Below are 15,087 nucleotides of genomic sequence, written 5' to 3' on the forward strand. Positions count from 1 at the left end.
CCTGTTAGTAATTGATAATCCCTCTACAGCTGGTGAGATGAGACTCACCTCATTGATAAAGGCTGAATGACCTCAGAGAAATCACATCTTGACTGAGAGACCTCAGGCAAGCAGCTTAGCCAGTGGCCTCTTTTTTAAGAAAGGATTACTCTTTTTTTTGTTTTTGCCTAGCTCTGTATTATAATTAAAAGCAAATCCCTATATGTGTCAAGAACTATAAACTTTAAAAATACAAATCATAAAAGACTGTCCCTAGCACTCACTGAAAATTTTGTGCTGACAGCAGCCAAAGCACTGGGCCAAGAAAATCCCTGATCTGCTGTTGTCTCCTGCGATATTTATCAATGCCAGCGTAGCGGTTGTCACTTTGTATCAGACTTGCTATCCTTCCCAGCATGAGATCTCCAGGAGCAGGTGATAATCTCTGCATCCTTTGGGAAAACTTCATCCCTATGTATCATGGAATCAGTCACAGAATCACAGAATGGTTTTGGTTGGAAGGGACCTTAAAGATCATCCAGTTCCAATCCCCCTGCCAAGGGCAGGGACACATTTCCAAGAGACCAGGATGCTCCAAGCCCCATCTAACCTGGCCTTGAACACTTCCAAGGATGGGGCATCCATAAAGTCTCTGGGCAACCTGTGCCAGTGCCTCACCATTTTCTCCCTTGCTGGTGTTTTGCAAGCAGAAAATACTGACACCAGAAACTCTCTTTTCAATTTGCCTGTTTCCAACTAAATGCTGACACAAATGCACTGTGAACTTGCAGGATGGATTCAAAAGAAAAACTACTTAATTGTTTTCTTTTCAACAGATTCAAGAGAAGGTCTGCAGGAAACACCAAGAGAATGTAGCTTTAATTTCAAACCAAAGCATTTTACTTGCTCAGTATTTTTACATAAATTACTGTAAGGAAATTTTAGTATTCATATTTTCTAGGAAGCTACATAAGCTATATATTATTATTTTAAGCACATGAGCATTGGTAATATTGACTACATTGTGGAATGTCAGCCAGTTAATGAAGTACTTTGTATTTTCAGTCATGTCTCTCTATGAAGTAATTCACCCAAAGGTAGAAGAAAAACAGGTTTCTAGTGAGTTTTTGAATTCTAATATACTAAAATGTGTTAAACTTTTTGGATAAAAGAATACTTTTGTGAAGAGTCTTCAGCATCTTTAAAAGCCCAATCACCCAGGGCCAGCTATGAGTTTTATAACAGCCTCTAAAGCTGAAGTTTGTTAGTTACTAGGAAGACAAGGAAAAGCAGTGGCAATAGGATAGAACAGACTTATATTAACTGTAAGAAAAGAAGGAAAAAACATCTGTCACTGAAGGTAACTGAGAAGAAAAACAACAAAGAAACAAACCGTGTCTTTGCAAAGTGCAAACATCAGTGAGAAGGAAAAGAGAACACAGCTTAAAAAAATAGATAGCAATAAATAGGAGCTTCTTAGGTCATATGAAATATGAAAGGAAGTTGCTATGAAAGAATTAAAATAGAAAAAAATATAGGTAAGACTTACAGCTTAAAAAGTAAAAATTGAAAGTAAACACAAAACATCTTCAGCATGAAATGCATTTTTTTTCCAGATTAAAATCACAATTAGAAATTGAAAGAAGAAAGAGACTAAGAAAAGAAACATTGGAATGGGTTCAGAAATAATGTCAACATGATTCTGGTTCTTTAGGGAATTATCCTTGGGCACCCTCTGCTTACTCAGCAGCATGCCCCCTTCTGAAAGGCCTTGTTTTCTGAAAAAGCTGTCAGGTAAGGGCAAAATCGGAATTTTAGTGAACTCTAAGACAGGGAAGAAAGTTTGGAACAATCCATAGCCTGTATTTACCAGTTAAATGAGCAGCTGCAAACATTAGTCCTGTTGCAAAAAAAAGACCCTCTTTATTTGTATTCCCAACCAGACTTATTAATAAACCTTAAAAAACAGTAATAAGTGGAAAATACTGAATTTAAATTAATAAATTGTCAAAGGAAAGTAATTCATAACCTCCAGCATGAGGAATTAGCATATACACTCTTTCCATGTGTACATAAATATGGCTAAGCACAGAAGAGTCTGTATGAACAACAACACACTAAGACCTGCACTACTAATGAAGCTTAAAGGACTACAGGAAAAAAAAAAAACTCCCAACCACATAACTTCATGTTTTCACATTTAAAATGAAAAGAACTGAAGACAGGCTTTAAAAGGAAATCATACTTTCCCTGCACAACATTGACAACTGTATATTCTTCAATGAAGAATGTACTATTTCAAGGAAATTTAAAGCCAGTTGATAGAAACAAGAGTTAAATATGCCTGAATGAAAAACTAAGTACTTAAAATGAAACATTCATGAAAATGGGAATTGAGAAAACTCAAGAGTCTGTAAGGAAACAGCAAATACACTCTAGCAGACAAGGATGACTACATTAAACACAAGCAAATCTGCAGAAAAACATTAAGAAAATATATCCATAACTTGTTTCATGCATACATGCATAGTGAGTGCTGACTATTTTAGACAAAGAAAAAAAAAATCAAATTCTTCTCTTTATAAAATATTCCATGTTGTATGGGCTTCACTATGTAACTCTACTAGGAAAGTGACCTTAAAATTTAACAGAGGAATTAAAATGCAACCTTTTGTGTCTCACTGGAAGCCTATTAAGGCTTGACTTTACAAGAACATTTGTAATCCCTGGTGCTTCAGCTGTGGCATCTGATGAGCCCCAGAAACTTCTGTCAGTGCTGGGGCAATGTCCATGAACACAGACAGTCACTCAGGGACTAGAGTTAATTTGCAGTAAAGTGGAAGCTGTGGTGAGGACAGTTCAGGCAAAGAGAAAGGAAATGCTGTGAGATGAGAAAATAATTTGAAACTTTATAAGGGAAATTTTTTTAATAATCCTTTTCATTTTAGATATGCTTTAGAGGTTTTTTATTTGAAGTACAGATACTGTGAAACTTTCAATAAAATGATAAACTTAAAGGTTTTTCTTCAACAATGTAAAAATAAAAGCAGTATATTCTAAATAATATGCAGCATATAGAGGCACTAAAACTAAACCCTAAGGCAAAGGTTTTGCATGGCCAGACAAGTGGGTACTATATTGGCATCTGTGCATTTTCCAAAGGGCAACAAAATTGTATTTATTAGATCAAAAGAAAGGCAGAAAACACAAATCTCAACATTTAACCCTGTACATTAACTGCTGACATAGCCTGGAGCACTCAAGGATTAGTTTGAACATAAAAAATACTATTTGATGCACTAGATGAAGTTGTGTATTGCAGCCACACAACCCTGTTAAACATCTTCACTAACACAGAAATCTCTGCAACAAAGAGGCAATTTCTTGCTTAGTGAACTCTGGAACTTTTGATGAAGCAAAACTTCAAAAAGGGAGAAACAGTTTTGACAGCTTCATCTGTCATGCCATCCCTGGAAACATTCAAGGCCAGATTGGATGGGCTTCTGAGCAACTGATCTAGTTGAAAATGTCCCTGATCATGGGTTGAGGTTTGGAACTAGCTGGCCGTTAAAGGTCCCTTCCAATTGAAATTATTCTATGATCTGGCTAACCTCTTTTCAATAGGCACTTCATGGACAACTAAGGGAGGCATGGGCCTGCCATTTAATCAGCTAGAGAAAATGATTTACTGTTCTCCAACATAGTAAAAAATCTCAATGGTTAAGTAAGAAAATAGTAGAGTTGGACATGCCACTGTAAAAAAGATGGGGGGAAAAAGCAGCCTTTAATATTGCTATTGGAAAGAGTCTCTTGTATAGGAGAACTCTGGTGCACTATCAACTATTATCAATGAATTGGGATTTGAAATAAAAATTTCTGGAGTTCTGGAATAATGCTTCTTCTCTTGTGGTGTCAAGTAAAAAACAAAAAGTTCATATACAAGGGGAAAAAGATACTATTGTAATGTTGAGTACTGTCATTTATATTTCTCATTCTTTCTCCATTTTCATAACTTCAGAAAATAGACCAAGCTTCTCAACACAATTCACCAACTCTAAACTTTTTTTCGCTTTTATTCATCTTTATAGTGGTGGTGTTTTCTGCCTGAGGACAAGGAGAGGATTTTTCATGTCCTCCCCCGGTGAGTAGGACAGTACTCAGGGAAAGCATCACTATGTGCTTGTCCTGCTCTTTCTCCTCTCTCTAAGCGGCTGGCCACTGTTGGAAACTGGATCCTCAGCAAATGGGCTTTGGTCAGATCCAGCTTGGCTGTTCCAAGATTATGTTCAGTTGTTTAATGCACATGAATGAAATGTAACTCTAATATCTTGCATTCGTTGGCAATTGGATACAGTGGCTTCCAGTTGAAAGCCAACTGCTGTAATGCAACTTTATCCAAGTAATTAAGCTACATTCCTTTTTAACAGCTGGGGAAAGGGAGCTTTAATATGGCTAGTCACATTTCAAAGTACAGAAGAAACCTAGGCAAAGATGAATAAGTACAATTATTTTCTTTTTCTTTTGTATTTTTTATCTACCTAATTCCCACAGCAGCTGGAAAGGTTAAATGTCTGAATCAGGAATCTGTGCGACTGTTGTACCAAAACAGGAGACAAGTGTTAGTACTCTGAGGCAGGAACAGGGAATAAAAAAGGGGTAAATGCTAAAAAATATCCATCAAGAGACCTTCAGAAGTTACTCCTGGGTTTTTCGTCTGATATTTTCAAAAAAGTGAATCTCAGAATTTGCAGCTCAGGCAAACGTGTAAGACACAGACAAATGTGTACTTTTTAATAAAATCTGGGGCTGCTTATAGAAGTTAGGTCTATTCTAATTTACTGTGGAGCCTCCCAGAAATAGGAGCAAAAAAATAAAAACGTAAATTTAGTATCAGAGCTTCCAGGAGTTGCTTAAGTGCAGTTCTTCAAAAATTCCCTTAGCTATTGCCTGCAGAGACAGACACTGCCTCTCACAGTGTCCCTCTCTCACCCTCTTTCTGTATCTAAAGCTCAGCTACTCACCTCACAACAGGCACCGAGCAGCAGCTCACTCACAAAGAGATAAAACACACAAATTCTTTCACTGCAATAACTTTTTAACCTCTTCAGTGCCAGCTGCTCTAATCAAACTGTATCAATGAGCTGTTAAGGGAGCTGGTTAATTGGCTCGCTTGAAAGATTGAAAGCACACGAAACTTCCAATTGGTTTAACACTTTTCCAGGGACTGTTGTAAGGCAAGAGCTGCAGAGGTACTGCAATGCAGCACAGCTCAGCTTGCAGACCACTGACACAGAAGATTTTGCAAAAATCTTAAGGCTACACTTCACCTTTTCACACTGCTGTGGGGGAAAAGATCATGAGCTTTTGAGACTAAAATGTGCAATAAAGCTTTTTAGCAGCTTTATTAGGAAACTAGTACTCTGTTTGTCCCCACTCCCAACCTGTGTCTTTCAGGACAAATTGTCACTATTTCAAACAAAGTTCCCTTTTCTTTAAAAATATATTTTAGCTTAATTGAAAAAAATGTGTGTTTTTTTTTTTTTTTCTAAACTCCTTCCATACTGAGCTGCACTTGCAACTTTTGCCATTAAACAGCAATATATGTCCTGAAGAAACACCTGGAAGTGTAAAATGTGTTTCCCTGTGTGGTATATATTCCATTTTAATTTCTACTTAATTGTTTAATAGGAACACACTGTACCATCCTAAGAATATTTTCCAGGCTCAGGTTTTTATATTGCATTTATGTCATATCTGTGCAATATTTTAAAAGAGATCTGAGAACTGTTAAGCTGTTAAGAAAAGTTAAAATGTTTCTGATTATTAAAAAATTGGAGTGCAAAGCTACATGTAAGTGATTGGTTTGTTTTCTAATTTAGTTCTAAGTAGCTTTTTGTCCTTAAATCATCTTTAATCTCATATCAACCACATGTAGAAGATGTGAGTTTCACAAGAACAAGAAAGGTTATCTTTTTGAAGCCTGTGGGGACTAGTTAGTGTAGACTGAATAGATCAACAAACCTCTGTATGAACTACATCCACAATGATTATTAAGACATCATGATGCTTAACATTCATTCTCCTCCATTTACACAATACATGTGTACATAACAGACAGTACACAGGTACACAGGTTATTTTCCATTTGTTAAATAAAAGTAAAGAATCACTAAAAAAGCCCAGAGTTATGGTTGCTGTTCCTAAATATTTACTTCTACTGCTGAGCTGTCATTTTTGCAACTTCTGTGATTTGTTTTCATCTTGCTTTTAATAATCTTTCCCTAATTTTGCTCATAGAATTTACATTTCTGTTTGAATTTTCATAATATTTTGCCTCCTCTGTTTCTCACAGAGAAGAGGTAAATAAAGGTGGTGAGTGTAAATGAAAAAAGGCACTGATGAGCAGAACTGAATAATTGTTTCTCCATTTATACTATCCTTTTTATTTCCATTCAACAACTTTGCATGAAATCACTGTTTGTCTCTTCTATTCTCTCTTTACTCACAGTATCTGTGCTCTTTTACAGCATTTTCACCCAGACCATTTCCATCTGAGGGATGAGCAGTGTGGTTCAGCTGAGCACCATCACCAACCACAGATCTGACAGCATTCAAAAAAATGTTGTGATGCCATTCTGTTTTGTCTGAGCTCATCTCTGTATTTGTTCATTTTAAAGAGGATGACAAAAAAAGGACCACATTATTGATAGGAAAAGGTATTAAAATTGATGGCAAGCACTAGTGGGTTTTTTTTTTTTTTTTTTTTTTGGTAGAAGTTACCATTCTTATGAGATTTTTTTGCCAAGTCTCTACACATAAATGCAAAGGAAGTTTGTATGAAGCTTCAAAAGAGATTATATTTGAAACAACGAATGGGACATTTAAACTTTGAAAGCTGTTTCTATAATATTCACCTTATTTTCTTTCCACAGCATAGCATATTTTTTATTTTTTGAGAAAATACCAAGATAGGCATACTGGAAGCTTTTCTTTACAGCATAAAAGTAAGCTTTTTCTACTCACAATTTTAATTGCTAATCATCAGCTTGCTTACAGTATTGACTGGTACTTACATCATCATCACTCAATACCTGAAATATCAATAGCTAAAGAGTTCAATGAATGTTGAGGGTTTTTTTTTTTTTTGCAATGAAATCTAATGGCTTAATAATCGAAAACAAAAAAAAATGTACTGATTTGCATTTGTAGTGACTATTCTTGGATCTCCCCAGAAAAACCTGAAGTTGTAGTAACAACTCAGAACTTCTAGTGTGAAAATGGAAGAAGCTCACTTAGCTTATGCACTTTATTAGATTTGTAAGCATTAAAAGTCAGAAGCCCCTGAGGGAAGCACAGCTGTGCAGTCTCAAGTCTATTTTATTATTATATTCCAATATATGCAACATGATAAGATATATTAAATAAGAAATCAGGTATAAATTTCAAATGAAGGACAAAAATAGTTGTGCAATAACTTTAGAATAAAATAAGTATTTAGTCTCTCATAGGGTGTGTTTGTCTTTCTGTGTAGCCTATAAACTTTTAAATAATTCTCTGTGAAGGTGACTTAACTCTTTAAAATTTTTTTCATCTTTCTTTGCTTTTAGGGAATTCTCAGAAACAAATATTTAATTTTACATTTGACTTATGCAGTTTGCATTAGCCAGAATCTCAGATTAAAATTAAATATTTAATCTGTAATATAACATATGCTGGACAACTACAGACAACAACCCTCACTACCTTTAAATATTTTGTTATGTACTATAAAACAAGAAACTTTTGGGCCTTGATCCTCACAAGCTTCACTCTCTGTGGTGTGTTTTGAGCTATTTGGCTGAAACAGAAAACTGGCTTTGCTTCACTGACAAGAAGTGATGCAGTTTGGACTAGTCTGCCCTCAACAGGGGCTTTGGTAAATGGAGCAATGACATAGGAAAAAATGGAATAAATATCCAGTATAATACCTGATGGATTTCATCAGCATCATTTGAATTGTATGTTCACCAAACCTGAATTTGATACAGGACTGAGCTGCTAAAATGTAGGGTACAAATATGTCAACTAGAAGTTCAATCCTAATAGGAAAAAGCTGTCAAGCAATGTATTTTTTTGTGTATTAACAATGGCATGGAACAACTGTGACATGCCAGTGATTGCTACAAGTACCCAGACACCATGGTGATAATTGCAGTATAAAATCACCAGACAGCAAACAAGATTGCTGGAACTAATAGGAACATGGTTTCATTCAGAACCCAGTGCGGATCTCTGTCTGTAAAGGAATTGCTTTTCAATACTTCTTTGGAATAATGCCGATTATTACTCATGAATTTTTATATTAATATGTTCCATTTATTTAACTGAAGATAGATACTTTCCATTTCATTTGCTCTCTGCCCATTTTTTACTATGGCCCAATTTATTCTGTTTGGTGACTCAAGCTCAGATAAACTAATAAATGGATGCTTGATTCTAGATCTGAAGCACAATTGTACATTTGACTAAAATAGAAGCTGTTTTACTCCATGAATGTATCATCAGGATCCAAAGAAATTAAAGAAAGTATCATATTGGATAAATTCTGGAGGTACTAATTCACCTTCCCTAAAAAAACCTGACTGACTGAGCGTGTTATTAGAGCTGTTTCACCTGTGAGACTTGCATATCTCCTAGGCTGGGCACAATCAGGCAGAATCAACTTGTGAATTGAGCTAGAATTGCTTCCTGAAAAATGATAACACGGTGCCAGCAAATCTTTACAGACATTTGTACTTGCTGAATTAATCTGGCAAAGACTTTAAAGTAAAAACTACTGAAGAGAAAAAACACCTTGAGCTTCAATCAGAAGGTAATATTCCTCTCACAAATTCATTCAGAACCTCAGATAGTCATTTGGGTTGCTGCTCATGGACAACAAGGAGTCTTGCCCATTAATTCTGTACTCCAAATCAATCACTGAAACTAGCTTAACTTTCAGAAAGCTAGATATTAGACAGCAAAATTTGAATGAGATGCATCCCACCTTAAACATCTTGCATTTTGCTGAATTTTCTGGTGAAGCTTTTATTGAGAAAGCTGTCATTTTCTCTAATAAGTAGTTGTTATCCAGGCCTAATTGCCCTGAAGGTACAAGGACACTGTCATCCAAAACTAATAACGAGAAGCTCTACACATTCTGCAGGAAGCATTTATCCTTGTCTAATTCTAATCTAACTGTTTGAAGCAATGTCAGATCTTCCTGGCATTTCTGTTCTCTCTTAACCTATCTTTTGCACTACCTATTTCCAGGAAGAGACTAGAAAATAACATAAAACCAGCACTAATGAGAATAAAATTAATAACTAAGCATTGATTACTGTGTTATTATATGCACACTTACAGAGTGCTCTTACAGTTGTATAAAATGCTTTTAAAAGCCAGGTCAGTGACAAAAATACGGCCATTTCCTTGGGACAGAATTGTCACTTTGGATTTTCATTTCAGATGACTGCTGATGATACCTGGGAAACTCGCTACCTACAACAGCCTCACCCTGTTAAATGAGTGGTTCCAGAGCACTTCTCTTTTGCCATCTGCCCCCCAGGTGGTTGTTTCACTTACCCTCTGGCTGGTATTGTGCTATGATGGTTACCGTCTGCCCTGCTCCTTTGAGTGCAGCCGCAGCCTGCTCATGGGTAGCACCCCGTAGATCAATGCCGTTCACCTGCGCAGGGAACCAAGACAACAACAGGCATGAGCAGCTTGACATTAGACAGGGAGACAGAAGTGGGGTTCTATCCTACATATCCCATGGATGTAAAGGTCAGATGGACGCCCAGGTGCAGAAGCAAAGAACAAAATCAAAATGCTGAAAGGAAACTTCCTATGACCAGCAAAGAGGATACACACCGGTACCACTCACCCCATAGTTTGACTGCGCTTATCCATGAAGATTCTCTGACCACTACGTTTCTGGTTATCTCTTCATCAAGCAATGTCACTTAATATACTAAGTTCAAAAGATAAATTTTCTGTGATGCTTGAAGGTCACTGAAGAATACTGCAAGCAAAGAAGCTGCTCCTTCAGTCAAGCTCTATAGGCCCAGTCAGTAGCATCAGGAAACCCAGAGATATATTGAGTGGGTCTAACAAAAGCTGCCGGCTGCAGAACTTTTAGAGCAAAAACCCCATCTTACTTTTTTCTGTTCATGCAACCCCTCCAGCTATTTCCTGGAAAGATCTTGTGTCTTGCACATGACAGCAATGGAGTTGCTATCAGACACAGCTTCCTCAGCTCTGGCTGTCCAACATCCACACAGCTTTCTATATGGTTTTTTTTTGGCTGGACAAGACATGGAAGAAGAACAGAGTAGAGCAAAGTAGGAAATCCACCCCTAAAACTCAGGGGCAGTTTCAGAACTCTTTGAATTTCTTTTTGTGATACATTTTTTTGCCAGCAGTATCCTAAGGAAGAGACAGAATTCACATACAGATTTATTAACTGCTCCAGTAATTTGAATCCTGCTTTTCAGTGGGAGCATTACTGTCTGGCTGTACTGAAGTATGTGAGACTTTTTTTACTTATGTATTTACTTTGTATTTATGTATTTGTTTATCTTACATATTTATCTGTCTTTCCACTCACTCCTACAGGTTTCCAATTGATAGTATTTTAGTGAAGAACAGGAAACTTTTGATATGTAACAACCTCAGCAGGACAGAAATCCAATTCTGATTATTGTGGAAAAGAAAAAAAAAAGGAAATAAAGGGCAGGGAGAGAAATGAGAACCATGCCATATGAAGCAAATATGCCAAAACACTAGATCCAAATCCTCAGCAAATCCTGTAGCAAATATTTGTGTTTCTGTTTGCCAAGTACCATTGCAAGATGGTTAAGCACATATTAAAAAGAAAGGTTTTAAAATTTAAATTTTAACAACTTTTTAAGGATTACAAAAATAAATTTGATTCCATAGAACTTTTAAAGTAACAGCTATTGAATTTGTTAGGAATATATTTATTTTTGATAACATTTGATAAAATTGATAACATTTAGAAACTGGCCCATCTTAACTTGCTCTCTTTGATCAAATTTTAGAGATTGTGATGTTTTGAGAACACAATTATTATTTACCATGAAATCACAGAGTCATAGAATAGTTTGGGTTGGAAGAGAACTTTAAAAAGCCTCTGCAATGAACAGGGACATCTTCAACTAGACCATGTGGCCCAGAGTCCTGTCCATCCTGACCTTGAATGTTCCCAGGGATGGAGCTCCCACCACCTCTCTGGGAAACCTGTGCCAGTGTCTCACCACAGGCATCATAAAAAAATTTCTTTCTTAGTTGCATGACAAAATTTAGTCCTTACTAGTATGCAAACAACATTTTAGACTATTACTATTAGAAAAACTTATTTGTGATAGCATTTATATAAAGCCCAGGAGATACCACAGCTTCCGATCCAGAAGACTGCATGATGCTGTAGAACTGATGACTGTACACAGAAATTATGAGCATGGGGCAAATATAACATGATGAACTTGATAATTTAATGCAGGAGTCCTCAGTTGTCCCATCTCCCTGGGATGTTATAATGGCTGGTAGAAGCTTTCAAAAAAATGAGCCGAAGGTTCAAAAGCTTTCATTAAAGTTGTGCGCTGAAACCTCTGGGAAACACTCACTGAAATTCAGTCTAGGAATATATGACCCTAGAGAGGAATAATTAAGTACATTCTAAAAGAACAAAAGGAGAGAAGCAGAACTTTCAGTGCCATAAAAATCTACCATATTTTAATCTACAACAGTGACAATACATGAAGAGGAAGATGATGTCAGCTTGGACTTTGCAACACCTGTTGAGAATATCAGCTTCCTGTAAGGAACACAAATTAGGGTACTGCTGTAGAAAAAGAGGTGCTGTTCCCTACCTTTCCTCAGTGATGGTGTTATGACACTTGATGCTGCATGCATTGAGCACAAATGTACCAGCACTACAATTACTCAATAACTGGGCACTATAGTCACAGTTTTGTGAAGTGTAAGCAGGATTCCTAAATTTAAGAACACTGTCTATATAATGTTGTAAAAGAAACATCAGCCTTAATTCTGTGTCTGAAGAAGACAACTCTGAAACCAAGTAACCTTCCCTTTGAGAGCACTGTTTTTATCTGTGTGCTTTTCCCTTTCGTAACTGAAGTCCTTGATAGAGAGTCCCACAAAAGCATAGGATGATCTGAAGAAAAGCTTAAAGGAACACTCCTGAATTCCTGAGTTGGGGAGATGGATATGGATTATGTCACCTGGTCAGTATTAGAAGGTCTCAAGGAAAAAAAAAATAAAAAATTGTTCAGGATTGAGCTCAAAGACTAAGACAAGACACAAGCCTTTCTTAAGCAATATAGGAAAACATTGTCGTGGTCTCTGAAGTAATGTTAATAGTACAGAAGATTTAAACATCATTAATAAATCCCATTAAAAATCTATAACTCTATAGATAAAAGGAGAGGATGTATGAAAGAATAAGGAAATCACATGATTATTCTCCTTCTCCTCTGAGAAACAATAGTTCTATGTCTATGTGAGCTAATAAGGACGATCCTAGTAACACATAAAGACTGTGAAAGTAAGACAGGAATTTCACTGAAGTTGTTATACAAATATTTTTCACTTCTCCACAGAAAAACAAGAAGCCAGCTAATACGAACATTTCAGCTGAAGTGGCAGCTGACTACTTTTTGCCCTTTGCACCCTTGGTCTAGAAGAAATGATTGCCTAGGGTACAAACACAACACATTGCAGAGAATTAATTTTCCTGAAATTAATTTCACTTTTCTGTTAGGATATAGCTGGGGATAGACACTTGAGGAAGATTTAGAGGCCTGAGTGGCTGGATTCAAAAGAGCAAGGAAAAGAAATGTCAGAGAGAAAATAACACATAAATTCTATCTTCTGCAATTTTCATCTAGATCACAATCAAGCTAGGCAAACCAGATTAAGCAATGTTGAACAGGGAAATGACCTGACCACATTAGGTTGCCAAAACAGTGATCTCCCTCTTGGAGACACACAGCTGCAGAAAAAAAAATCAAATAGACATTAACAAATAGGGAGGAAGAATTCTGTTTGCATGTTATTTTATTCACCAACAGTGACAGAATCTCACTGTAGGATAACAGGTATTAAATTTAGAAATTACTTATAATCTAGTCTGACTTTCTAAAGAACAAGAAGAGTAGATGCTAACTTGATTTCTGGGTATCATTTCCTCCTATTTAAAAACAAATATAATCAACTCCCAAACCTTCTAGTTGAAAACCAGTATATTCACATAGCAATTAAATCTTGATGAAAGGCACCATTCGTTTATATATTTTAATCAAATTTTTACCATCAGACCAAAATGAACAAGAAGTTGGAGAGAATAAAATAAATAATATTTCATCTTGCCTCTTCCTCCAAAACAATATCTTAATTTAATGTCTCATAATAATTGTGTGCAGTGACATTTTTCCCTGATGTGATTTCATTGCAAACTGTTAAATCTGATTAAAATTACTGCTTTTAATTAGTTTAACATAATTTATGTGAAGAATAATCAGTAAAAGAAAATTTTAAAAAATCAGAAGAAAGTGCAAATGTGTACAGGAAAGTTTAATAAATACCAAAGGTGTTTTGGCTGTTTTTTTTTTTTTTTTCTTCCATGATAAATGGGCTTGCTTTAGACTGTATTATACAATAAGCAAAGTAGCTGTTCTGAGCTTGACTGCACAGCCCTGATGTCCTGGCCCAGAATGAACTTGACTGCACAATTTCTGATGCCTAACTCCAAAATGAATTTGACATAATGGAAATAAGAAGAGCCTGCAGCTCATACTAAAGTCTGTCTCTTCTGCATGTTTTGAACTGGCAAAAAGCAGTTTGAAAGCTTACAAACAAAGAGGAGTTGAAAACGATGGTCAAAACTAAACTGAGATGGAGAAAAAGATTCAAAAATAGCTCACAGTAATTACTGGGCCTTTGCATTTGTTGACTCAAAATAAAGCATGATCTTCATTTAATACTGAATCATAATTTGAAGAAATATTAGATTTACTTTTGGCATAGACTGAGCTCTTCTAAAATTGGAAGAGTTATATTCCCTCTAAAATATTTGAGTGGCCCATATTAGTAGAAATTTGATTGTATTCTGAACAGACTTGTTGCAGTCTGGTTGATATCTAGAAACTGAACATCATTTCCATATGGGTCATTCAAACAAAAGGTAGCAGAATAATCTGGTTTATTTTGCCATTTCTTTCTTTAGGCCACCTTATTATGTGTTCATACTGTAGTTAAATGAATACTTGGAACTAAATACCTTGTTGGATTGGAAAAGAAAGGTAAAACATATCCTTTCCCTGGGGAGGAAACATAAAGGATTTCTTTCCATTATTTTTAAGTTGTCACTGACATAGTACATGCTTTTATACACTAAATTAAAAGGTGAAGGAAAGGTATCCTTTTACAACAAAACAAACAAGAGCAGAGTTTTCAAATTCTGTTTAAATTCTTCTATTTGTTGAAATCATAAAATAAGAGCTTTTGGTGCCTGAAAAGTCTGAAAAATGACCAACTGTTTACAGCCAGAATTCCCATTGTTTGCATTAAGAGAAGATACAAAAACCCCTATTTATCTGCCTTAACTCTGCACATCAACTTAAGTATTGCCAAGCACATCATCAAGAGTTGAGAGGAAAGCTGGGCCACTTTCTCCAGCAGTCCTGTTTAGTCACTGGGAAGGTAAAACAAGGAACATTGGAAGAAAACCCATCAGGGATGATCTGCTGTGAACATGTCTGAGGAAAACCTTCCTCACAAGCAGGTGGAATAACCATTCTGCACAACGGCCCCCACATCTCTTGGCAACTGATAGAGTCCACTAAAAAGCACAATTCTAAGAAACCAGGACATACTGACAAAGTACAGCTTTTCAGCAGCTTTTTGCAAGGCAAAGAAGGCTGCACATCCAGCCTGAGGCCAAGGCTCTGCTGGAAGAGCTGTGGAAGTAAAGCGGGCTCAGCACCATGGACACTCTGGGACATGTCTGGGGGATGGCACACAGGAGGGCGAAAGGGAGAGAGAAAG

At 36.3% G+C, this 15,087-nt stretch overlaps 1 protein-coding gene across 32 annotated transcripts in view; it reads right to left on the reverse strand.

The window, feature by feature from the left end:
* The window catches only part of DLG2 (discs large MAGUK scaffold protein 2), a 984,419-nt gene that overhangs the window by 185,583 nt on the left and 783,749 nt on the right, over window positions 1-15,087 (reverse strand). For all 32 annotated transcript variants that reach the window (XM_068181606.1, XM_068181605.1, XM_068181599.1 and 29 more), the window contains one exon: window positions 9,583-9,685. In XM_068181606.1, coding sequence (XP_068037707.1) covers window positions 9,583-9,685 — 103 coding nt within the window. The remainder of the gene's footprint in view (window positions 1-9,582; window positions 9,686-15,087) is intronic.

Source organism: Anomalospiza imberbis, chromosome 2 (assembly GCF_031753505.1).
Source record: "Anomalospiza imberbis isolate Cuckoo-Finch-1a 21T00152 chromosome 2, ASM3175350v1, whole genome shotgun sequence".
In the NCBI taxonomy this organism is placed as follows: Eukaryota; Metazoa; Chordata; class Aves; order Passeriformes; family Viduidae; genus Anomalospiza; species Anomalospiza imberbis.